The sequence below is a fragment of the Dicentrarchus labrax genome, unplaced genomic scaffold (genome assembly GCF_905237075.1).
Source record: "Dicentrarchus labrax unplaced genomic scaffold, dlabrax2021, whole genome shotgun sequence".
Taxonomy (NCBI): Eukaryota; Metazoa; Chordata; class Actinopteri; family Moronidae; genus Dicentrarchus; species Dicentrarchus labrax.
The window spans coordinates 15,753,965-15,780,415 of record NW_026136718.1 but is presented as its reverse complement, the minus strand read 5'-3'; the positions used below and the strand labels follow the sequence as shown (position 1 = coordinate 15,780,415).

General features: G+C 41.3%; 1 protein-coding gene and 1 long non-coding RNA gene across 3 annotated transcripts in view; one reads left to right on the top strand and one right to left on the bottom strand.

Moving 5' to 3' along the window:
* Positions 1-26,180, top strand: part of arhgef18b (rho/rac guanine nucleotide exchange factor (GEF) 18b) — a 43,777-nt gene extending 17,597 nt beyond the window's left edge. For both annotated transcript variants that reach the window (XM_051376564.1, XM_051376565.1), the window contains 22 exons: positions 2,593-2,660; positions 3,573-3,618; positions 5,084-5,285; positions 5,962-6,068; positions 7,489-7,629; positions 8,367-8,617; positions 8,832-8,957; positions 9,069-9,186; positions 9,369-9,623; positions 9,857-9,933; positions 10,079-10,257; positions 10,428-10,501; positions 10,773-10,958; positions 11,151-11,297; positions 11,669-11,784; positions 12,357-12,425; positions 12,596-12,643; positions 12,841-13,104; positions 13,347-13,496; positions 19,848-20,199; positions 20,794-20,937; positions 21,458-26,180. In XM_051376564.1, the coding sequence (XP_051232524.1) occupies positions 2,593-2,660; positions 3,573-3,618; positions 5,084-5,285; positions 5,962-6,068; positions 7,489-7,629; positions 8,367-8,617; positions 8,832-8,957; positions 9,069-9,186; positions 9,369-9,623; positions 9,857-9,933; positions 10,079-10,257; positions 10,428-10,501; positions 10,773-10,958; positions 11,151-11,297; positions 11,669-11,784; positions 12,357-12,425; positions 12,596-12,643; positions 12,841-13,104; positions 13,347-13,496; positions 19,848-20,199; positions 20,794-20,937; positions 21,458-21,783 (3,446 nt within the window). In that variant the 3' untranslated portion in view covers positions 21,784-26,180. The remainder of the gene's footprint in view (positions 1-2,592; positions 2,661-3,572; positions 3,619-5,083; positions 5,286-5,961; positions 6,069-7,488; positions 7,630-8,366; positions 8,618-8,831; positions 8,958-9,068; positions 9,187-9,368; positions 9,624-9,856; positions 9,934-10,078; positions 10,258-10,427; positions 10,502-10,772; positions 10,959-11,150; positions 11,298-11,668; positions 11,785-12,356; positions 12,426-12,595; positions 12,644-12,840; positions 13,105-13,346; positions 13,497-19,847; positions 20,200-20,793; positions 20,938-21,457) is intronic.
* Positions 10,145-10,840, bottom strand: LOC127350200 (uncharacterized). Its single transcript, XR_007880535.1, has 3 exons — positions 10,751-10,840; positions 10,394-10,515; positions 10,145-10,261 (listed from the first exon to the last, which is right to left on the bottom strand). It is a non-coding gene; the product is annotated as an uncharacterized LOC127350200 (long non-coding RNA).
* Positions 26,181-26,451: the final 271 nt, after the last annotated feature.

Genomic DNA, 26,451 nt, shown 5'->3' with positions numbered 1-26,451 from the left:
CACTGTGGCGGTATATAATGTCCTCATGTTTAAGCTGTGTATAATTTGATCTTTTAGTTGTGACAGATCTTGTGGAGCAGCATTAGTATATGTTCACAATCACCATCGGTATCACACGCTGTGCTTTTGCCTAAACGTCGAGGTGGTCTGTACCGTGGCTGCAACGAGTCATTGCTGATAAGCTCTGTCATATCAGTAAACAGGAGACACACTGTTCTTGCTTACTGTAGGATTTTTTTTTTTTACTTCCATTAAGCAACATTTATTTTGAAAGCAGTTTGAGTACAATCACTTCTACTACACATTCCTCAACAGAAATAGCTAACTGTTGGGTTCCTCAGTGATGACTTGAAGGGATGTTGTTGCAGTGACATGGCTATTTTATTTAATCTAGATCTGCTTACCTATCATCCTCTTATCTTTTCCTGTTCTTAGCAATACTTTTCCCAGCCTTGCCCAGTCACTGTGTTAGGGCTTTGTTGAAGATGTACTACAGGCTTGATAGACTTGATTAGACATCGAAGGCTTGTTTAGCTTCTTGTCTGAAAGAGCCAGGCTGGTGGAGAGGCTGGAATTTTACATATTAGTTGGAGCGAGGTGGAAAATTATCTCTGGGTCTGGCTGCTTGACTGCTGATGAGTTTGTTGGCTTACTGACTTCTGTGCCAATTAACTCCTATAAAGGTAAAAAAACCCCACTATTTTCTGTGAAATCTGATGTGGATAATTTAATCTGAAGCAATCGTTTCTGAAATGTTGTTGTTTGTATTCAGAACCAGAAATACAGTACTATTAATTTAAATGTTTTGTGTCAACATTGGGACTCAGTGGATTTGCACTGGTCCAGTTCAGTACTGCTGGATCCAACTCAAAGAGGGACACAGGGCTGCTGGTGAAGATTATTCAGAAGCCAGTTTCTGTTTTCTTTTCCTTCAGCTCAGCCAGTGATTGTTCATTTATTACCAGAGAAAGGGACAGGGAGGGGGTAGGTTAGAGATTATGAATGAACTGAAATGAGTATAAAGAGAATAAGTCGTTGGGGCTAGATCTGAAATGTAAAAGGGCAAGAGAGAAGATAGATTAGATTACAATAACACTCTCACAGGACTCGCATATTATATTCTCCTATTCTTTATACCTCTAACTTCATCCACGCACACAATTTATTATCTCTTACGGCTTTATGCCTTTTACTGCACAGGAAGAAGAGTTTTTGTCATTGTCTCCATTGTACCAGCACACATAGGAAGACAAGAGGAATAAGCAATAGAGGCCTTTACAGTAGCCTGTACAGCAGTTAGTGGAAGTTGCTAGTATGGGTCATGTTTAAACTGTGTTGTTCACAGGAGTGCCACCTTTGTCAACAAGCTATGCAACCAGATTCAAACAATCGCCGTACTGCCTTGTGCCTTGTGTAACAGGGTAAATGTAAAGGGGGGCAGGGTTGGGGACATGTTCACTTTGTTACATGCTATAAGCAGAAGTTACTGGTCAGGTTTTAGTTAGTTTGCCACATTAACACGAAATACGTGACAAAAAATAAATCTGAAACCTTTAACACACACACACACACACACACACACACACACACACACACACACAAAACAATGTAATTTTTTCTGGTTCTAATTTCACACTTTTCTTTATTATTTATTTTTTTACCATGGTGGTTTTCAGTTTTGAATGACCCATTTGGTGCAGTCGGCTTGCGTCTGCTTTTCACTAATTGCTGCATTAAATCAAGCTCTACACATAGAGCCAGTTCTTGTTTTAGTCTGTATATGCATTTCCACACTTGTGTACATCTGTGTATGTTTTGCATTGATGGCCATGTGTTTCATGTCCACGTCAGGCTGGTTTTACCTGACTGGGTTGGGACCAGACTTTGCATAGTGATTACTTCATTTGTTTGGCCAGCCTAGTCCCTCTGGATAGGCTTCCTTTGCTTACCTTATACAGTATGTAGCCGGGCTGAAGGATTCAATTGTTTTGTTTTACCAGCGTTTTTTCTTTCCAGTAATTGAGTAGAACTTACTTCCCGCAGTATGTTTTTCCAAAACAACTATGATGTGTATCTATGTTAAACATCAGAGATACAATCAGTCATTCCATTTAAACCTGAGCAGAAGCTTTGTTTTCCATGCAGGGAGGAAGGTTGATAAAAAGAGAAACTTATTACGGAGAAAAAGGGAGTTCCTGACTGTGTGACTCTGTATTTTGTACGTGTAAACATACAAGCCACAGAATTACTTAACAGTCTCATGGAGCCAGAAGTGATTCTTTGACTTTGTGATGAGAATATTTGTCTGAAAACAAATACTTGACTTTGTGATTGTTAATAGCGGCAGCTGAAAAAGCTCTACCTCCAGGCGTTTGTTTCAGCACCATTGAAAGGCTTTGTTTGAATCACAGCCTTTTGCTTTGAACGCTGCCTTCAGGGGCCGTTGGATTGGTTTTGAAATTTCAAACTTGGTTTACTGTCATAGTTCCCATCCATATTATAATCCAAAAGCCACAACTGGTGCCTCGATACACTGTGTACTCTTTATCTAATGCAACACTGACTCTGTGTTCCTGTCCTGCTGTGTTTCAGATTGTGCTGTGAACGTTCACAAGAGCTGCAAGTCTCTGCTGGGTGAGTGCACCAGCAGCAAGAATAAGGTAAACACTACACTGGAGCGTAGAAAAACAGGACCTAAGGCTATAGTGAAGTCACCCTTAGTACCTTAACTTCCACTGTGCTCTATTCCTTTGCATATAGACTAGGTATATATATGTACATGGTCAGACATTGGATCAGTAGCAGAGACAATGAATTTCAGAGTGCTTCCCCTGCAAATAAAACAACTCATTCTATGGTAACAAAAACACAATGATTCTTATAGTTATACACAATGAAAACATACATTTCTGCCAATAGATCCTCCTAAATATTACACACTGGACCTTTTTAAATAGATTTATACTTTGTTGTTGCAGTATATTGTCTGTCTTGCTGTAGGTGCTTATGATGCCAATTTTTAATAACAGTTGCACAGTTTATAGGATGGTTTTAACACATTTTTTGTTGTTGTAGCCTCACTGTGACACTATGTGTCATGATCAGACAGTGTTTTTCATTAAATATATATTGAAAGAATGTTGTTTTCACTATCAGCAAACACTTCCTACACCTGCAACTACAGTTCTGGCTTTTTCCACATTTTCATTGTTACATTTTGAAGGAGGTACATATTCGCAATAGAGGAACTGTCTATATAGCAATAAAGCCTCCACATGTAGCTACTGCAGCACCTCAGCAGAGAAGCATAAATCCACTTTTGGCAGGCAGAGCTGTGCATTCATTCGGGGCAGGGCTTCTGAGACTATTCAACTGAAGATTACATGCCTCTGTCCACTCTTATGAATCTGTCTGAGATGGACTTTGCTTGTTAAGCAAAGGCCATGTGAGCAGTCTGTTTTGTAAAGAAAGTACAGTAAGACCGTGCAATTTCTAGGCATTTTGTAATCTGTCACTCAGCTGCATAAAAACTTGAAAGAATGCCCTTGTCTTTCTTTCTTTTCTCCACGCAGAGAGAATCTTTACCGAGGGCTGGCACATCAGGATCTCCTAACCTTGGTAAGCAGAACATGCATGTATAGATTTACCCCATGGGAATCCCACTGACCACAAATAGTTGGATAAGAAGATGGTTTAGTCCCTATGTGTCAAATTAAAAAGCTGGTTGCCTCTCTGGTGGTTTGCAGAGGATTATCTGAAGATGGAATCATCTGATTTCTTTCTCTGACTTACTGTATGTATTGTATGTGTGTCTGGGTCTTTGTGGTGTATGTGTCTTTGCCTACACGCTGAGTGCAGAGGGGAAGATTGGCCTCCAACAGGCTGTAGGCAAAGGTGATGATTAGCCATTGTTAAGAACAGTCAGATGATTACCTCTGGTTCAATTCTTGTCTAAACCCAGGATAGATTTAGTCATGTTCTACCATTTATACACATTAGTTGGGTTTGTATCAATAGATAAATATCAATACAGAAACATAAGGAAGAAAAATCAATTGTTTGAAATTTGTTATTTGCACATTTTTAAGGATGTCAAATTCTTCCGTACAGGAAAGTTTTTATTAAAGGTCATTTGACTCCAGAATAAATGTGCAGTCTGCTCTCATCCATTATTATCAAGTGGTCCATTCCAGAAAAGCTGCTAATTGTAACATTCAGCAGGTCCTGTTGCATGTGATTGAACCCGCAGGAGACATGAGCGGCTGCAGCAGCAACAGCTTAAGTTAATCTCCTGTAGCAGTTGTTATTCTCCTCTGAACAGCTGGAGTCCTCTCAGCCACACCTCATTTCTCCTCATCTCCTGCTCTGGTCAATCAGTAGCTTGTGCAGGGGGTCTGGAAAACGGCGAGCAGCGAGAGGAATTGAGGAAAAGTGAAGAATCAGAAAGTGTGAGCAATATAAAAGGGTGTGCGTCTTTCCAGAAGTTGCTAGAAGAAATCGGACGTAAACCACGTCGGCAGGTCGCGTATAAAAACCAGGCTTCATGCTGTCTTCTGCTTCTTGTCCTTCGTTACACCAGTGAAGGCACATCACTTATTACTATTGTACTTCATTACTTTTTATATCTACTGATCCTGCGACAGAGACTATTGAACCTTACCTTGGAGTTTGGATTATTACACTCCTCCTTCTGCCACTCCATATAGTTTGAGACTCACAATGGCGCTAGCTGTTACCAAAGACACTACTCAAACCACGGGAGCCTCCAAAGGTTTCTCCAGAATTGCTAAACCATCCTCCTCCCCATCTTCCTCTGCCTCATCATGGGGTCTGTCGGGACGTGTTGGCGTTCGTGTTTTGATGCACCGCGACCTGATCACCCGCCGATTCTTTCGATCCCTGCCTCGATCTTGGTTGAAAAAATACTGGGGTCGACTCGGACAGGAGTCAAATAAGCCCTCCTCTTTGCCTCTGCACTGGTCATCTTCTTCTTTCGCCCTCTCCTCTCCTCATTTCTCCTCACGTTCCTCCTCCGTATCCTCTCATTTTCTCCGTTCACCTGTCTCTCATCTTTCCTCCCCAGCGCTAAAAGACCGGGACAGGGAGAGGGAGCAGTTGGGCCCAGCCTCATCACAGGCCCTGGATGGCCACCCAGGTTATTTCAGCACCCCAGGCATGACCATTAGTCCGTGGGGACCTAGCACTCATCCGACTGCTGCCCATACCACCAGCTCCACCACAGCCTCCAGCCTTGGCCACAGCCTCCGTCACCACAACAGCTCAGGGTGAGTATCTCGGCCTTGCAAGTTAAGACTTTTTTTTTTCGCTGTTTCTAACTTAACTTAACTAGTTTCCTTTTTTTTTATATTTTCTTCTGAATAACAGGATTCAGGGTTGAGAAGTTCAAAAACCACCACAAAAATTAGATATCTTTCTCTCAAAATCTGTAATTCTTTAGATGTTCACAGGATCTGCTGCATGTTAATGTTGGATATTTTTAGATTCTTTGCTGCTTAAATACTATTTTCTCTATGCCATCATAAGATGTGTATTTATAGTTGACATATCAAGGCAAGCTGTCTTTTCTAATATAGAAGCAGTTTGAAACTGAGTCTAGACAGTTTTCAGAAGTGGACTACTATTCCACTGCATTGTTAAGAAAATGTGTAGGGAGATGGGAAGGAAGAGGGAGGGAGAGAGAGAGAGAGAGAGACAAAGGCATAGGGAAGGCGTAAAACAAGAGCAGAAGACAGAGAGTCATAGATGGGCAACAATAAGCGGGGAAGAAAAATGTAGCTGCCTGGGTTTCTCTTTGGAGTCTGTTTTATGGTATTGTTACTGTGCACCTGTAAATGTACATGTTGGCTCCTAACTTTATTTAGGCTGCCACCAGCTAGTGGGATTAAGTTGTACCAGTTTTAGCATGTATGCAACCTTGGACTTGTGGTTGTCGTCCCTCAGATCCCTCCCTGGGGAGATGGATGAGACAGATGCTCTCCGCTCCAAACGCTGCAACGAAGACGCCATTTCCCTTGCTCCCTCCACCACCGAGTCCATCATCGTTGAAGGTGCGTTGACCGACCGAGGTGGGGATGGGACTTGAATTTCAACAGTTCCACTCTTGGTTTAAATCGTTAGGGTGGTAACACGGTTTATCTAATATAACTAATCTTTCTCAGTCTTTTCAGTCCTCTAAGATCTATTTGTTTGCCTGAGTGCAGAGTGATAGTTTGTCTTCAGGGAGTTTTGTTAAGTCCAGGGAGGAGAGAGTGTGGAGTGTGTTTTGTGGAGTCAGGGGTGACCTCACCCTTTCTCATTAAGCTGTAGTGTGTGGGAGAGAGAGACAGGCTAACTGGGTACTTCAGTAGCTTGCCACATAGAAAGAGCTACTGCACCATCTTTTTCTCCCAGTTCCCCCGTTCTAGGGTTTCTTGTTTTATCAGACACACACTTTGTGACTCAAAAGAGGGGTGACTTCAATTCTTATATTTCATCTCTGTTGCTTTGCAGTATATTGCTCAAGGGAGCACAGAAAAACTAATCTGACAATGCCCGAATGTCCCTTAATAAAAGCATGCAGCACAGCATTGGGGTTACCTTCTTGTAGGTACTTTTATCATTTTGGGCAACAAGCTGACTGTATCAATATAAATAATATATCCTATGTAATGTAAATCTACAAACAGCTTTTTAAGGAAGCCCCTACAATTCAAATTATTATCTGCTGATAAATAGTAATGCAATACAAGTATAGAGTGCAGGGTCAGCTACAAATCATCACCTCTTGTGCTGAATGTAGGTCAACACTGACACTTCCCACCCTTTAAACCACAAGGTCTTTATTGAAGCCAAGGTTTAGATATGCCCAGACAAAAGCTTTTCCATAGTTTGGTCGGTAAAGGCTTATACTTAATATTTTAAAAAAGTTTGGACAAGGAAAGTATGGACAAATAGTTTTGTTGAGTCAAGATTACTTAGTTCATATTGCTTTGTCACTATCACCATGTATCATTTTCCGCCCTGCCAAAATACAAATAGACAAGACATTAAGTCAGCAGTGAACTATTCTTAAAGTTGGATGCTTCACAATAAGTAATTGGTGACCTTTTCTAAGGGAATGATCTCTTGAAAATCACTGTTCATCATTTATGAAAGATACAAAATGTAGAAGATTCTGTGAAAGTCATCTAAGGTTTTGAGTTACCTTTTGTCCTTTTAGAGGAAACATGATCTGTTCATCTCCTGCCATCAATCATTTTGAGAGAGTTTGAAAGTTGGCGTCTCCTTGGAGGTGACAAGACGGACCTTCAGCTACAGTACATAATCCAGACTGTATGCTCCCTTGGGTGCTGTTCTGCTCACACTTAACCTGCGACTTTCTTGCGGAAACACTGACCTAAACATGGGTTACCGCCATATATAGTCAACTTAAAACTAAAATTTGTTTTGTATAATAACGCTGTAATGTGCCTCTGCTCCTCTCCTCAGATGCTCACTATGCAGCAGTGCGGGCCGATCTGGAGTCTGATGCGCAGGACCTGGAGGCAGAGTCCTGGAGTTTGGCAGTTGACCAGCAATTTGTTAAGAAGCACTCTAAAGAAACAGTGAAGAGACAGGATGTGATATATGGTGAGTGTGATTTCAGAGGTTGTGTTCACTCTTGTACCTGTCGAGTCAATGAGTCACCCTTCCTTTGGATTGACGGGTAGCTCATTGATTTGGTAGCTTTGGTGAACTGTCATCCTGGCTCACTAGTCATTTTATTTTTAAAAGTGTGCTTCAATGATTTAACATTGTTGGACTCACAATGGATAGTTCTTTTTTTAAAAAGTATTAAAATTGATGCAGCAGAACTAGAGAATATTGTATTTCTTTAGTTTTTCCTTGTCAAAAACTACCCACAATGCAACTCAAGCACAAATTGTTTAGTTGGAGATTTGAGATGCAGCTAATATAGCCTGAAGCAGAGTAAGCTGATTTTTTCCCCTCATTTTTAAAACTTGTAGTATTAAGCCCATTGACTGTGTATATAAGATTCAGCCACAATGGAAGCCTGACTCAAGCGACATCACTCAAGGCAATTTATCTGATTTCGCATAGCTCCCTCTTCAGCCACAAAAGGCTTTATACTACTTTTTCACATATTTATTAGTACTCCTCAAGGCCTGTAAACAGACTTAAATTTTAGGACTACTTTAGAAAGCTGTTTTAGTCATGTGAATGTATAAGCAAACAATATGAGGAAAATAGGATAGGTTGGTAGGTTTGGATGGCACGAAGCACCTGTTGTTAGCCAGTCCAAAGCATTGCAATGCATTATACATGTATGTGCTTTACATGTTACATGTAACTATGTCATTGTACAGAGCTGATGCAGACGGAGATGCACCATGTGCGAACACTGAAGATAATGCTGCATGTGTACGTGCGAGAGTTGAAGGAGAACCTCCAGATGGACTCAAGCCGGCTGGACTGTCTGTTCCCCCGCTTGGAAAACCTCCTCGAGCTTCACACAAATTTCCTGTCTCGTCTCAGAGAACGTCGGCGAGAAAACCTTGTCTCGCCCAACGAGAAGAACTACACTATCAACAGAATAGCAGATATTCTGATTGCACAGGTAGGGAGGAGAAACGAAGCGTGTCCAACAAGAACACTCATGCAGACGCCTAGCATTGATTGTGTTGAGTAGATCACAATAGAGTTACACGTGCACAACATGATACACAAATTATATGTAAACAGCACTAAACATCTGCCATGGTACAGTATGGACCAGCACACAAAACAGAGCTGTCTGGGTGACAGAGATGACGGTTTTCTTTGCTCTCCAGTTCTCGGGTGAATTAGGCGAGAAGATGAAGGACAGCTATGGAGATTTCTGCAGTCACCACACTGAAGCTGTCAGCTACTACAAAGAACAGCTGCATAACAACAAAAAGTTCCAAAACATCATACGGGTAAAACACATCAGCAGTCTTTTGACTTTTTATTTTAGATTGAATCCACAGTGCCTCTGCATTACAGGCCACTAGGAGTCTCATAAACATTGACAACTTTTTTCTTCACAGAAAATCAACAACCTGTCCATTGTTCGGAGGTTAGGAGTGTCTGAGTGTATTCTGTTGGTGACACAGCGCATTACCAAGTACCCAGTACTAGTGGAGCGCATTCTGCACAACACTGAAGGTGAAGCATTTCATATGCATTTGATAAATAAATCTGATTTAAAAAAAAAAAAAAAAAAGCACAAAAAGCACAATCACTGCTGAGGAGAGTACACCCATATAATTAGTGAGATATAACTTCACTCATTATAGATTTGTTTTGCTGTAAACCTATAAAATATCACATTTGTTTTCTGTCTCTAGCGGGTACAGAGGAGCATGAGGATCTAACTCGATCAATAGGTCTGATTAAAGACACCATTGTTCAGGTTGACGCGTTGGTTAATCTCCACGAGAAGAACTCTCGACTTCGAGACATAAACAACAAGATGGAACCAAAGGCACTGGGAAAAATCAAAGATGGCCGAGTGTTTCGTAGAGAGGACCTGGCACAGGGCAGAAGACGACTGCTGCATGAAGGCACAGTCAACTGGAAAGCTGCTTCTGGCAGGCTCAAAGGTATATGAGATGATATAAAACAAGATATACTCTCTAGAAGTGTGCATATATATGCTGTTCCTATTAAAATAAATCTAGAATGTGTCATTCTTGTCCTTTTGAAAGGTTTTGGAATGAATTAACATTAAGAAGAGATAGTCACACATTTTAAATGTGTCAAGTCTATTATCTTCCTTCTTTCCAGCTTGCAGGCTGAAGTCTAAAGGTGTCACTTGTGATTTTTGTCCTTCCAGACATTTTGGCAGTGCTCCTGTCAGATGTGTTGCTTTTGCTACAAGAGAAGGATCAGAGATATGTATTTGCTACAGTGGTGAGTGATTCTTCTGTCAGTATGAAGCTATCTAACAAAAACAACCAACTTAAGTGCAAGTCATCAAAAAGCACATCTTGTTGTTTCTTCCACCCTCCCTCCTCCCTCCTCCATCTTCCTCTCCTTCTTATTGTTATCCACCCAGGATAACAAGCCGTCAGTGATCTCTCTTCAGAAGCTGATCGTCAGGGAGGTAGCCCATGAGGAAAAAGCCATGTTTCTTATCTGTGCCTCCTCCAATGAGCCGGAGATGTACGAGATCCACACAGCCTCCAAGGAGGAGCGAAGCAGTTGGATGACACACATACGGCAGGCTGTTGACAGGTAGCTGCATTCACACAAAGAGGAAATGCACAAACATTTATTACTATTATTTCTGTTTTTGTGGGAAAAAATTAAAAAGATTTGGATATAACAGAAAACGTATAGGAACCTGACACCTATGCCTCCTCTGTCTCACCATCTGTAATGGCTTCTGTCCTGTCTCCTCTTAGTTGTCCTCATACTGAAGAGAGGCTGTTCAGCGAGGAGGAAGAGGCACGAGCTTCCAGGTTCAAAGAATTTCAAGGTAACTGAAGATGACTTGCATAAAGAAATCGCCTTGAAAATCACATAAAGTGGGCCACTAGGAGGCACTCATGTATCATATTAAACTTAAAATGTTTAGACTTTGGTAAGTTGTTGACTTTTTGACTTTGACTTTTTTTTTTCTCATTTCAGTGTATGAAAGCTGTATTAGAACACATAGATTTTATTCCTTGCAGGAGAAGTCCCTAAGAAGTGTGAAGTATCAATTGTTTAAGAGATAAAGTCTTACTTTATGTTGTTTCCCATTGTAGAACGGCTGAGTCAGAAGGATGCAGTGATCGTCCAGGCTCTTACTGAGAAGCTGCAGCTGTTTGCGGACATGGCAGAGTCTGTGACAGGTCCAGAGGACACAGCTTCACGTGCTAGACTTCTGCTCCGAGGAGACGCCTCAGACCTCCAGCAGGGGGAGGCCCTGCTCAAAGGAGCTATCACTGAGGGTAGGACAGTGCTGCATGATATGTGTGTCTGCTTTATACACAGAGACATGGCATTATGGCATTGTGTGAATTTCACACACAGATTTGGTCAACTTTATGTTTATATACTACTCACTGCAGGTCTGTAATAAATCTATATGTAGCCTAAACTCTCCCTCAGTCCAACTTTTCAACCTATCTCTTTCACTTCAGTGGAGAACCTCCAGAACCTGCTGCAGTCCGGAGTGAGGGAGGAGACTCCAATCTCACGGCTGGAAGAAGGAAGCGGCTCCGGGGTTCTGCCCAGGCGAGCGGATACCTTTGGGGGCTATGACAGCAGCCCCACCATCCTCAGTAAGAGTGAGTCCAGCACAATCCATTCCCTGAAGAAGTCTACCATCTAATGGATTTGCAGTTGTATTTCAGTGGCCTTTATGCCATTAATGAATTTAAATAAATTTGAAATGTTTTTTTCAAAGACCGTTGATTCCTTGAATTGGTTTTATTGGTTGAATTTATGGGGATTGTTTTTCTAAGAACTCGTTTCTTGGTGATAAACGCACGCTTAAAAATTAGAAATTTTACGGGTGCAGTTTTACATGTGTGTTTTTTAAGTGCAATGTTTGTGATTGTCTGTATTTCTATGTATCAGTTTAGTTTAATTATTTGTGTGTTTGTCTCCGTGTCTGTGTCCGTGTCTGTGGGTGTTGGTGTTGATGTGTCTGTGCCAGATGGCAGTGTGAAGAAGAACTTTTCTGGTGAGTCCAGAAACAGAGACAGAAGCCAGAGAGCCAGCTCTGACCCTCTGCTCAAAGACCACTGTGGCAGCAACACCCTGGAACAGACGGTAGGGGCTCAACGCACACACACACACACACACACACACACACACACACACACACACACACGCACACACACACGCACACATGCACACATTGGGATGAGTCACAGTGTTATTTCCTGTAAATAGTAATGACCAGCCCAAGTCATCTGGAAATTTTCCATGTCCTGATGTTTACTGTAACCTGTCACTTAATTTGTTTATAAATAGATACAGCCTTGATAAAACAATGTCCTCATTGGTTTACTTCTATTATATCTTTGTCTTTGAGAATGATCAAGCAGACAAAGTATGACTTGATACTGACAGTTACAGTGCTGTGAAGTTTCATACAGACTTTGCATTAATGGTCCTTCAAAATTAATTTGAACACATAGCTTTAAAAAAAAAAGCAAAACAAAATTAAATTATGAAATCACGTATGACCACAATACATTTAAAATGTTTCATATGTTTTTACTGCATCTATATCTCATTGTTGTGTATTGTATATGTTGTGTAGCAGTACTGAACAGTACTCACAGTGTGCTTGTGATGTTATTTCATGACTTGCTGTGTGTCTCACTGTTGTTCCTCAGGTTGATGAGAGCTGCTGCTCTCCTGCCAGATGGAACTGCATCTGGTCCAACTCCTTCCCCGAGGCTGAGGTAAACTCTGTCACCTTGTGCTATACAACACTGCTGGCACTGATATTCATACCCATACCCGCTGAACTGAAAAGATGTACCCATAAAGAAGTTGATGAGATGTACTATTTTGCTGATGCTGGTGTTGTCCTTTTGATAATATGATAACCTTGCCTGTGTTTCTATTGTAGTTCTTTGACAGAGTGCTGATGCTCTCCCAAAGGCTCTATAGTCTGCAGGTAATACTGTCACTGAAGTCTAATTGAAACATGTGGTATTCTGTATGTTTGCAGATTAATTGCTTCATATTTTGGTGTTTATGTTTGCAGTTTGACTCACTTGGTAACTTTCATGTTCACTGCTTAGAAACATTTCACTACAAAACTCAAACATGTTCCCTAATGACCTGATATTTTTTTCCTGTCCCCGTCTCCAGGCCATCATATCACAGCGGGACAGTCATATTGAGCTTCAGCGGGCCTCCCTGCCCGGTCGCCACAGAGGGAACGTGCTACTGGAGCAGGAGAAACAGCGTACTTTGGCCCTGCAGAGAGAAGAGCTGGCCAGCTTCCACAAGCTTCAGTCTCAGCACCGGCAGGAGCAGCAGCGCTGGGAGAAGGAGAGGGAGAGGCACCGCCAGCAAGTTGAGGCCACTGAGGCCAGGCTCCGACAAAGGGAGGAGGAGTGCAGACGACTGGAGGTGAAGTTTTCTGTCCTACCTTGAATGTATGCTTCAGTTCTATGGGATTTTCTCATGTGTAATGAAAATAAATAAACTTTTCCTAAAGTGTTCTAGTTTGTATAACCTACAAAGAGATGGCTTCAAATGGTATTCTAAGCTTTTTGTACTTTCATTGAAGTATGATGTGTCTCAGTTCAATGTGTAAAGTACAGATATTTATGTTCCACTCAAACTTAACGTTGTTTGTTCTTTCGATGTAGGAGCATCTAGCAGAAGAGAGGAAAGAGCTGGAGATTCAGAGGGAGAAGTACCAGCGGGACCTGGAGAGGTTGAGGGAGTCCACCAGAACTGTGGAGAAAGAAAAGGAACGCCTGGAAAACCAGAAGAAGATTAAGAGGAAGACTATTGAGGTAGGGAACTTTAGTAGGCCATAAGTAGGCATGTAACAGTAGAAGAAAATACAAAAACTCCCGAATGTTCAGTTCACCATACTGTAGACTAGCAAGACTAGCAAGCTGAGAAAGATGAAAAGAACAGATGCCCAAAAGTTAAAAAAAGAGGACAAGGGTGCTGGGTGACAGTGAGGGGAAGAGGTAATACCAGGAAAAATGCTGCTGGTGACAAAACCTCACAGGATAAAGAATAAGAAGGGGCTTTCCTGCCTCTCTTGCTTCCTTTTTCCTTTTTTGTTTTATTGTGTCAATTTTCCAAACCTTTCCCCACCATGACGCTCTTTTTTTCCTTCCACCCTGTCCCCTGGGCATGAATCCTGTACCCACCCTTCTAAGGTACTGAAGAGCCAAATATGTTTTCATACACTGGCTGTAAGGTTGTTGTTTGCATTTACAATCTTTCTATTCTTCTTCACACACACAACAAATTTCTGCCTGTCACATCACAGTCAGTCTCAAACAGTTGGGTAATTGGCCATCAGTCTAATTGGCCTAATATTCACACACATTACCAGTAAATGAACCAGTAGAAACATGAATGCGCTGAAGGAATTTGGTTTCAGCTCCCACAGTCTATTTTATAGATGGGTGTAATGATAAATACTGAATACATCTCTTACTACTCAACTCAGGAATCCACCAACACAGGGAGCAGTCTTTCCCTTCATCTCTCTTTACCTCTTTTTCCGCTTCTCTCCTCCCTGAGTTTCCTTCCTTGTATCTCTCTTTCTCTCCTTGCAGTACAATGCGGGTCATTGTTTGTGAGTTTCATGGGAGAGGAGCTTTGAGAAAGATCCACTGACTGTAATTTCATGCCTGGTGCTAATAGATCTGTCAAGGAGCTACAGTAAAGTTACTTAATATCAGCCTTTAGTGTTTTCAAAGGTCTGTATCACCATTGCAGTTTGGTTGATTGGCATACTCTGTAACAAGCTCTGGGGGGGTTAGGGTAACTGTATCATGGGAACTTTTATCTCGATTCAGACTTTATCGTCTTATCAAACCAAGAAGATACAGTGAAATGGGTGGCAATATGAATAAGGTCCTCTGTCACACACAGAATGTAATTCTATATCACAATAAAAAAAATACTTTTTATGGAAAGTCAATGAAGAAAAAATACATCACATTGATTGAAAAATAACGAAAACAAAATCCAATATAAGGAATTAAAAATGGGGCAATACAACAAACTTATTTCATCTAATAGATTAGAAAGAGAGCTAGAAATCATATTTAGTCATATTGCTATAAAGATCTTTATCACAAAACTACACTCGAATATTGTGATCTATAATGACAGCTGCACTACTGAGTCACACCTATGACTCATCAGGAGGATGTAAAGGACACCTAGTGGTGGGATTGTTCACTCTGACAATGCTGCTCTGTAAAAGAAAGCCAAAATATTTCAGCTGGATGAATCAGTGTCGTTCTCTTTTATCCCTGCTTCTTAAGAAAAGACGAGGTTTGTCCGTATGTGTACAAACTGGATCGCTGTTTCCTCAGAAGTTTGACTAATCGCCTGATACCAGTGCTGTACTGATACAAATGCTCCCCCAGAGATGTGTCTTTCTGATTGAGGTTGTCTCCAGTGATGTCATTAGTCCCTCCCTACTATCTGACATTTCTACCTGGTTGACGCCTGACAGTTATCTGTGATTGGTCAGTGCCTTTTCATCCTGCATACCAAGCTGAGTAACTGACGGATGACACAACCATCCATTCCAGTCCTGACTTGTCTTGAGAAAGGCTTTTTTCAACTGAGCATACATTTTTTTTTTTTTTACAGTTTTATTTATCTGCTGCAGCTTTACTCGTACCATCCGAAGGACTACACGGTAACAAGACCTTTCAATGACATTCCTTAGTGCCTCAGTTAACTGGGGTCTTAACTCAAGACGTACACAAACACAACCAGCTGACATGAGTTATTGCATTCATCATCTCATTACGGGGCTACAGAAGGCAGGCCTTTGACTGAGTTGAACACTTCACAGTAACTCCTGGAAAACCACAGCCTCTGGTCTTGTGAAGTAAAGGAGCCTCTGGCTGAATCGACCTAATCTGCTGTGATGAGTAATTCAGGGACTCTCATAAATTACAGAGGCCTTCACTGAATCAGTGAGGTTGAATAAGATTGCTGTGCAGTTTATTTGTTACACTGACAATGAGATAAGACCTGAAGCGCCTCAGATCTATACCCTATAAACACTCGGCACCCCATTAAATCACGCCCATAATATTTGTTTTAGACCAGCTAAGTAGTGTGTTTGTGTATTTTGTACACATGCAGATGTATGGTTTTTAGTTCTATACTGTTGGCTCTGCCGTGGGACTTTCTTGGCTGTGGTTATGGGAGATTTGGATGTGGTTTGTTCCCCCTCTGCGTCAAACACATCAAATGGTCTTTTCATCAGCTGTGACCTCAGGATCTCTTCCAGGCTCCAAGCCAGCCTGATATCAACAAACATTTAATCACCACGACCCAACATTAAGACTCATCAGCAAACCCATAGAGCTATGATTAGACCTCATAAAAAAAGACATGCCTCCTTGTGTGTTCGCGTGTTTGTTTCGAAACATATGTGAGTGTTTATGCAAGTATGGTGCTAGTTGCGGCATGTCCTGACTTCAGAGGAGCGTTTCTTTCATGTCTTATCTCATCCGATCACAGTGGCCCGCTTGATAAGGAACACACTGGGCTCAGGCTTTTGTTTTATTGGCACTTCCCCAGACAGAGCCACGGGTCTGACTGCTCAATAGTCCTGTGATTGTTAAGTCATAAAGCATGTTCATAATCAAGGTTAGAGCTGGAGTTTTGATTGACAGTAAACAGTGAAGAAGAGAAAGTAACCTGTACAATACAGTTAATGGAAAAAATAAGAAACCTAAAGGGTATAAAGTGGGCTTATTTCTACAAGGTCAAAGGTTCAATCCCTGGCCAGTCTTGAGGGAGAAATGCATCAATGAAATAACCATTGCTCCTCTTTCAATAACTTCTCTGTGATACCTTTAGGCAAAACACTCAATTTAACAACTGCCTCTTTCTCCTTCGTTTTGCTGAGGAGCCTAAAACTGGATCCTACCTGGTTTGAGTAACTACATGAACATGACAGAACATTTCTAAAACATGGCAAAAATCAAGGGAAACGTTAAAAGGTCAGTGGTAAATAGTGACCGGTATCTGTGTCTTCGACACTCTGAGTTATCGCTTCCCCTCTTTGGCCTCCAGGCTGATTTACAATGCTGTTGTCTGAGTGTGTTCCTATGGTCTGAAAAAACCCCAAGGAGTAACTCTTTCCCCATCAACACCCTCACTATGTACACACACACACACACACACACACACACACACACACACACACACACACACACACACACACACACACACACACACACACACACACACACACACACACACACACACACACACACCTAGATGCCTGTGACTCGCTTCTTCTATAATCAGCCGCCAACAGTTGCTGTGCAAAGCTAAGACAGAACACCAAGCTTGAGGGCAGATATTTTCTTTCGACGCCATCTGTCACTGTAGCTATTCCACCTGTTTTCTGCACACTGTGTTCAGTGCTATTCTGTAGCTTCTTTCAACAAAAATATTGTCAAATTACTCATAATTAATCGTTTGCTCTGTGAGAGAAAAGAGTAGCTACACTTAGACTAAGTTGCACTTTTCTGTTCATCTTGTTTGTTTCAATCAGTTGAGTCTTCAGATGTGGGTAATATGATGTAGGGCTGCTACTGGCAATTATTTCCAATATTGATTAATCTGCACATAATCAATCAATGATCTGGTTTTTCAAACATCAGAAAACTGAACAGAAGTCCTAAGTGATGTAATCAAATCTCTTGATTTGTCTGATCAACCATCTAAAACCCAATCATATTCAACCTACATTAATGTAAGGTGAAGAAAAGCATCAACTTTTCACATTTAAGAATCTGAAACCATCCATTGTTTAGTATTTGTTTGAAAACTAACTTAAATGAATAATCAGTTAGTAATAAGAGACATGTTACTGTCCTACACATAATTTAGTCCAGTATCTTCCCACTGGTGTCCATTGTGTTCAAGGCCATGTGCAGTGTCACTGGAGATATGTATAATATGGGAGTATCCAGGCAGTTTTCAGGATGAGAGGAACCTGGCTGTATAATTAGCTAGTCCAAGCCTGTTATTAACAGAAGCCTCTGGAAGGCAGCCAGTGCTAATTGTTTATGTGCTGTCAGTCAGGGCTATTTGTGCTCTGTAGCCTCTGCACAGTTTACTGCCTTGGAAACCTGCTGTTTATGCCGCTTAAAGTCGATCACCTTGTTCTGGAAACAATGGAACATCTGTGTGTCAAGATGAGTGAGTCTGAGTGAGAAAAATGATGAAGGGGAAAGAAGAAAGGGGGGGTTTAAGGAAAGCTGGAGACTTTCCCCACTGCAGGGCCCCTCTCTGCCTCGGGTCGTGCAGTCATGCTCTGCCTTTACAGCTGGGGGAAGGTACATCTCCACACACACACAAACAGTCACAGTCAGATGAGTCTGCCCTTCATGCCTTGTAAAACACAGTCATCATGTGTTCCCCATCACCACAGGAAGTATTCTGCATCATCATCAATCATGCAGCATGTAGTCTGCGTACCAAACAGAAAAGTTACACACTGATTCCAGAAGTTAAAGGCACCACAGTTAAAATTGGTGTTAAATATACTGTATTATGGTGATATTGGCCTTTTTTTAAATGTCAGACATACGTGAGTTGCTCTGTGATGTTGGCTTGCATATTGATGTTATTTAACCAATCAATGTGACATACTAGATTAAATGTTGTTTCCCATTAATAACCACAAACCACTTGTTTAGTAGTAACCTTTTACTGTAGTTACTTGTAATGCATCTGTGTATTATTATTCATCTTCATGTCTTTTAGTGGAAACTTTTACTGTCTCAGTGCTGCTTGGACTCAAATTCAAAGAAACAAACATCCTCATGAAAAGTTTCTATTTGTGGAACTGGTCTAAATATTATAAATATATAAATATAGCTATTGGAAGCTCTTAAAGATTAGAACTGACCTCCAGTTACAGTAGCTCTTGAACAAAGATAACTGTTACATACTTTGTCTTCATCTTCTAATCACTCTTAGCTATTGGTTCTTTCCAGGCCTGATGGAAGTCACTCGGGACTGCTTGTGTATTTTATTTTTTATTTATTTTTATTATTATATATTTTATTATTATATTTATTTAGAAATGTGTCATTTAAATGAACCAAAATACATAATACACAATGAGCAGCATGTACAAAAAGCTATCCTAGTATACACAGAAAGTGTTATCACTATATGTCTGAAATAACCATATTCAGTCACTCAGACCTTACAGTTGTCTAGATGGAAAACAAAGGAACCATGAATAATAAAGACTTGGTGACAATGGTCACAATGTATTAGAAGGGCTCAAACTGTGTAAGTCCTCCTGTAGCACTGTGAAAAGATGTGTAATGCAACACGTGGGATTAGTAAAGCATACAAACACTGCACCTCTCCATTGTTGCAGAAATCTCACTGAATGCAGATTGGATGGTTGTGTTGACTCGATCTGTAGATCATCTTTCCTTCGGTCTAGTAATTAGGTGGACAATGCAGTCAGTGTCTTTTATCCACTGATGTCATGAGAGCCATTTTCTTGTTCCCCTGCTTGTCTAACAGGCCTGTCTGTTTTGTTAGCCACGCCTTTATGTGCACAGGGACTATTAAGGGTTTTATGTTTCTCATTTTGTGTGTGTGCACATTGTCCTTGAGCCTCTTGGAACACATCAAAAGCCTGTTACCAAACTTACCAAAGTGTGTGCTCAGCAGAAAGAGTCGCATGTGTTTCTGATTCCCTCTTCAACCCATAAATACCCTGCCCCTCAACAGATTGTGTGTCTGTAGTGGCACGGCGTCACACAGATGATTTATAGTCTGTGCATGCGTGTGTGTTTTCTGTACTCTCAAGAAGCTGTTTTAAGTTGTTGGTTGTTTTTTTTGTTGTTTTTTTTTCAAACAGATAACAAAAAAGACTCATAACTCAGTGCAGGCTGCTTACACACACAAAAACATGATAAACATAACGTTCCACAAGTCCGATTCCAAACTGAATCTGACCACAAATATGGATAATTACAGTGCAGAGTTGGGAAGCCATCCTTTTGTGAACTTTAAAACTGAGTTGGAAGTCTTATACGATGATGTTTGCAACAACTAAAGAAGACTTTCGGCCACCTCTCAGCAAATAACATAGTGTTCTCCTCCTTCAGGTGGCTCCTCTGTCCGGCAGTCTGAACGGGGAACTCCTCATGTCCTCTGCCCTCGCCACCTCTGCCAGTGTCGCCGACCTGCCCCTGCCTCAGAAGCCCCTGGTGCGTGGCAGCCTGTCTGTTGCGCCGGCTGACTATCCAGAGCGCCCTGAAGTGATGTTGCGGCGGGAGACGAGCTCCTCCACCCTGCCGCTGAAGACGGAGGTGCCCCTTCATCTCTTCAGCACCACCAACCAGCTGCACAAACCGGTGGGGGTGCAGCAGCAGATCCCCACCAAGCTGGCTGCCTTCAGCAGTGGCAAAGGGAAAGGAGGCAAGATTGGCAAAGCCTCACATCGCACTGACAGCACTGGTAAGAGGTTAGATAGGAAAATCGATAAATTCTCACACTCGAGAGGCTGCAACCATCAAATAATTGTAATTTTAGGATTGATCATGGAAAAGTGTGAATAAATAGTTTGTAAAGGGAGAAGCACCATTCTCTATATGTTTACTCTGACACAGGGAACACTTTGTCACAGCAAATGGAGAGGGTGGAGTGTGACTTAAATGTTATTTCTACCAGCTGGACCCTCAACGAGCACCAAAAAGCACTCTTTTTCAAAATGTGTTGCCTTGAGATTTTCTCCTCTCTTGGTGATGTGTAACAGTGCAGCATTTTCTGTTTTAAAATGGGTTTTTCTTGCTCGCTGTCATCGATAAACAAGCCATCTGTGCCTGACATGAGCTTGACCCGATCCACATGGTTTAAGTGGCTCATTAGGATCACATTAGCTGTTTAAATTGGGTCAGCCATCTGATATATATCAAATAGCGGCCTGAGAGAGGCTACGCTGCTGTAGTCTTCCAATGAAATCTAATTTTACAATTAAATCACCTTCTGTCTCCGTTTCTTGTTTTCTTTGCGCCCTTCTTCCTCCCCCTCCCCTGGTCTCCCCCCTCTCAGCCTCTGTGGATATGAAGCAGATGCTGCCGATGAAGCTGTCCGCCCGAGAAGACAACGCCCTCAAGGCCAAGCGCTCCATCAGCCCCCACCAGCAGCTCCCGCTGTCAGCCCCTCCTCAGTCTCACTCCCTGCATCACCACACAGGTACCTTTTTTTTATATACTCACACACACACACATATACTTTCATGAGCGCACACACACGCTTCCTCTTTTGCTCCGTCAGGACAAACCCAAACACAGTCTCCTCTCGTCTGTCTTTGCCTGCTGCATTATTAAACTCGGTTCTCACACACACAAACACATGCAACACACACATTCTTCACCTGGGCAAACTGGACCCCACCCAATCACGTTCCTCTCTAAAGCTTACCTTCATGCCCAGCCGCACCCTGTGTAAACACCTATCAATTTCACATGCTCCACTGTGATTAATGGCTGGCTGTACTGCTGACACAGACATTTTAACACGTTAATCCTGTGCCCTCACAATTACAACTGACAAAAGAAAACCCTCTTAAGATTTCACGTGATAGATTACAGTTAGGCTGAGTAAGCCGGGCTGTATTAAACAGGTGCAAATGACTAATCTGTCGGTAGTTTTTATGTTTATTTTGGGAGTACTGCCTTGTTCTCTAATAGCTTTTCACGTATGTCTGTGACAGATCAACTCAGTCCTCCAGACATCGCTGGACCAGATACCCAGTCCACCTCCTCCATCAGCACCTCCCACCCTCCAAATATTCAAAAGCCCCCCATGCCTCCTGCACAGTCCCATCCTCAGCCCTCCATGCAGCCTCCCACCATCCCTCCCCACTCGCACAGCGCTGGCTCCCTCCAGTTCCAGTCCCATCTGCAGCCTCAGGGCCCCAGTCCCAATGCTCAGGCCCATGTCCAGGTGAATGTTCCCGGCCTCACCCACAGCCACAGCATGCCACCTTACAAGATGAACACAGAAGACCTCAATAAGGAGGACGTGATCTTCTTCTAAACTCCAGTCAGCTGCCCTTTGGATCAACCTGCTGATTGCGGGAAAAACAACAAAAGAAAAATTATGTGATGGTTGCTGGTCCCAAATGAACCGTGTGTCCCATTCCAAGGAGCCTCTTACATGTAATAATGTGATGTTGATGGTATGTTTAGTGTGGTGTTATTGAGGCTTAAATAAAGGTAAGATAGTTTAAATATCTGTACACAGTTACAGCAATCCATAGCAGAGAGCAGAGCCTTTGTCAGCACTACAGTGGCCCATGCAGAAAAAGAAGTTCTTCAAGAAAGGGTGACTTGGTTCTATTTTAACACTGCTACCACATCTTTGTTTTAAGCTGCCATGGTTTCTTTTTTATTTAATTTTTAGCTTAATTTCTTAACTCGAGAAGACAACAAGTATAAAGAGGAAACCATTTTCGAAGAACAAAAGCTTCTTGTAACTTGTATAAAAAAGGTTTAAAAGAAGTTCTACCAATCCAAAGACATTAGCCGTGAGAGCTGAAGGGGATTTGACTGAAAGGTACAATGTGAAAGAAAAGCGGTTGGGGGATTTTTTAGGAGACTCTGATCAGCCCGGTTAATGAAGCATGAAAAGTGAAAGGTGCAGTGATGGTGCCCCTGGCCTTAACCGTCTGCTTCTGCTGGACCTGAAACCACAAGAAATGATCCAACAGGAACTCCAAAATGATCCAACTCTTAAAACACGAAGGCTCTCTGCTCGGTGTTTCATTTGCACAGTGTAAATACTCCATTCCAGACTAAGACAAAATGTGTATTGTTCGGTTGTACAGTTGTCAAAATTGTGAAGGTTCATTGCATTTTGTTGTTCTTGTTCTGCTTAATCATGCTTATTACAGAAGGCTGAACTTGTGGAATACATTTCTAGTGTTGCCACTGGTTGTGAAACCTGACTCTGGTCAGCAGTTCTTTTTCCAAGCTGTTGTGTAATAATGCTCCATTTCAGTTAAGGGAGAGTTCAGCTTGTGGCAAATTCTTTTTTCAACTCACGCAAAATGAGACAAACTCAGGGATGCCTTTATTATGTCTGTACAGTTTGAAGTTTTGTTAGACTTTACTGTGTACTCTTTATCCTTCCGTTAATAATATTTCTAAACAACATTTCACAAGTACATGCAGTTGCTTTTGTGAGCTCTAGCACCAAGTAGGTTAGCTTATTGATAAAATATCACTTTTTTAATATAGAAAGCGAGAAATATGTAGATTTGTCTATTCCTTAATTAAATTAGCCTTCATTTAAACACATATTTCTCAAACTTTTAGCAGAGCTATTGACCCCATAGACATCCTGGGAATCCGCTAAATTCAACACCACCCAGCAGATTGTACCTTGTAGACATCAGAAAGGCCTCACTGAGTTTGTCACACCCTGGGTTACATTTCACTGTAACTCAGGGTAATCCCCTTTAAGAGACACGTCTATGAGAAACATGGTGTACTGTACAATTCATGACATTTCATGCTGAATGTTGTTTGAAGGTTGAAATTAACTTTTTTTAAAATTTTTTTTTACTGCTTTTAGAAGAGAACATTTTGGGGAAAATGCTTACTTGGCATAATCGCAGCATTTTTAAACAGATGATATGCACTGAAAATATCAAAATCCACAATCATACTAATGGAAAATATAACTTTTGCACTAGTGAGTGCAGTAGAATAAAAGCCTCTATTTGTTATTTCTAAACAGAAACAAGTCAGATTATGACAACAAGCCCTAAATGTGCATAAAGGAGCACAGTGTTAAAATTGTTTTCTATATCTGTGATCGATATTCTGAAATTACCTCACTCCTAAGGTGCATTATAATATTTAATACTCATTCTCCTCCTTAACCACTCAGTATATACATGCACTGAGTCCTCACAGGACAAGCATGGCATGTATGGAGTCCCCAGTTCAATCCACTTCAGTACTAATTCTTCAGTTCAAGTTCATGTGATTGACAAGTCATGTTTTTGAAAGCTTCTGTCTCTGGACCTGATTATGCTGACTTGGCAGTTTGTAAATTTGTCAGGATGGGTTTATTTTAGTGAAGCCGGTATATCTTTGAGATATATATGAAGCTGTCAGTTTTAATTGAGACCCTGAGGTCTCATTGACAGTGTGTTTTATTGATTGCTGATGACATTTCATTAGCTGGGTCTTTAATTTCTGTGCCTGACAGAAAAGCAGTACGGTGACTAGTGCAGAGGTCCTGTGGCAAAAATGACTATCGGCTGTTGTCTAAAATGTCTGTTTTTATCTTTCCTCACTGAAGAAATATGGAGATCGCATTTTCTTTCTCTGTATATACGTGAGAACCATTTAAATCATGAAGTAGTTGACACATAAATGTGTTTTTTGTCTCTGGAGGGAAAAATGTCAGAAGAGCTTTTTGTCTTTGTCCAAATAAGCTTGTCTCTGAAGCTATCGGTCGCTAGCTGAAGTTTGAGAAGAGTTTATGTATATTATGTATATTGTTGTATAAACTGTATGTGATATCTTCTACACTGACTGCCCTTGTTACGCATTCTCGTATTAGGAACAGAGATATTTTGACATGAATCAAGATGTCAGCCAAAAGTCTCTGCATATGTGTATATACACTTAAAATACACACACAGGTGTGTATGTACAATACGGTACGCCTTGCTTGGATAGACTCGTGGCAGTTTAATGAAAACACAATCAGTATCGCTGTTGTGAACTGAAAATGAAGGTGTGCTTATTTAATCTCATGGTTGTGTGTTGATGTTGTAGCATTGAAGTCGAGGTGCACTGTCTGTCGTCTTTCTCCTGCGATTCATGAGCGATGTTTCACCAAGATTATGTAGCAGTCATGAAAACTAAATCATCTGGTTATTTCAGTCGGTTAAACCAAAGACACATTCGGTTGCCTGGGTTCCTGTCTGTGCTCTCGTATGAAGGATAAATGACACTGCTGGTTGTGTGGTCGTCCACAAAGTGTTATTACTTTTAAAAACATCCTCCAGGGAGTGTCTGTAAAAAGTGTGTTTAAAGCACATTGTAGTCCAGCTCTTATACTGCTTCAGGTCTAATTTTTGATTTGCTGTTTGTTCTGAAACCAGAGCGTACACAAACAATAAATCAAATGGGGCGTTTAAGTATTCTCACTTATTGGCACAACCCAACGATATAGTCTTAATTTTTCATTATCAGGATATGACAACAATGGAACACGGATGTACATGTGAACTTACTCGGTGGTTTTCAGTGCTTGGAACCCTATAAAAATGTTTCCAAGACTTTGACAAAACTATCTCAACTCAAGGTTCACTTACAAGCCTTTTCCCCTCCAGAGCTTTCAACCATAACATAACGGTCTTCATCAGCATAGTAAAGCCAATGCTTAACATAAAGGCCAACTCGGACGAGAAGTCCTAAAAGTGCTATTGGTGAAATCATGGCAGCTACCTTGTCAAGACGAGTGAGCAAACTCAATCTGCTAGTGAAGACCAAGTGATATTGGTTGAAAGCTTTGGAAAATGTGGGGTTTGATTGTTTCAGGGTTACGGAAGACCTTTCATGTTAACTTTAAGACATTTCCACATCTGTTCATTTTCCTGTACTGTCCAACTCCGTCTCCTTTTTAATTCTGAATGAGAGATGTTGGGCAACGGGAAAACTGGTGTAAGAGCACTTTAGTTCTGCTCCAGGTACGAGACTGTTGGCAAACCTCAACAGTAAAGGTGGATGCTGCCTGTTGGTGCCACTGTTTGGATCAACTCAAGTCTTAAATGATCTTTTGCTGTACTGAAATGCTTAACCTTTTTGCTCTGTTTTAAAAACTTGGAAGCCAGTCAGTCACATCACTGCGTCTGTGTCTGTCTGTGTCTGTCTGTGTCTGTCTGTGTCTGTCTGTGTCTGTCTGTGTCTGTCTGCGTCTGTCTGTGTCTGTCTGTGTCTGTCTGTGTCTGTCTGTGTCTGTCTGTGTCTGTCTGCGTCTGTCTGCGTCTGTCTGTGTCTGTCTGTGAGAGTGTGTGTGTGTGTGTGTGTGTGTGTGTGTGTGCACTCGCCACCAAAAACACAGCAGGAACATTTCTAACAGACGTGTTTCTTGTTGTGTTTTATTTTTTTTAATACACACACTCATGCACACATATTGGACCTGTAATGTGTAAATAATCGTCAACATGTTATTTCCTCGGCCAATTTTACACTAGTCACTTTGGATAGTAGCATACTTGAAGGGGAAAAATGAATGTTTATAATGCTTATTATTATTGTCTGTGAACTTTTATTTACCAAGAGCTGTCTAACGACGTTTGTAGCACACAGCAAAACTGATTTTTGTACCATTTTATTTTATTCACTGCGAGACCTGTGGACACAAACTGCTGCCTTAGAAAGAGTTTAGTAATAAAAAGTCATGAAATTGTATTTATCTGTGTATTTATTGTCTTTTGAGTCTTCAAATCATAGCTGAGAAACACTAATTGTTTGGTTTGCAGCATATTTGGATCATTGCTGTTTAGGCAGAGGTCAAGCATGCAATGAATATTTCCCGTTCGAGTAAATTTGAATTTACAAGGATTTGTTCTCCCTTTTTTCCCGGCATGCATGTGTAACATATAATTCTCCCTCATTATTTAGATTTCTATTCAGTGGTTGTCAAAATAATCATGACCACCCAATTAGCTAGTGTCTAGGT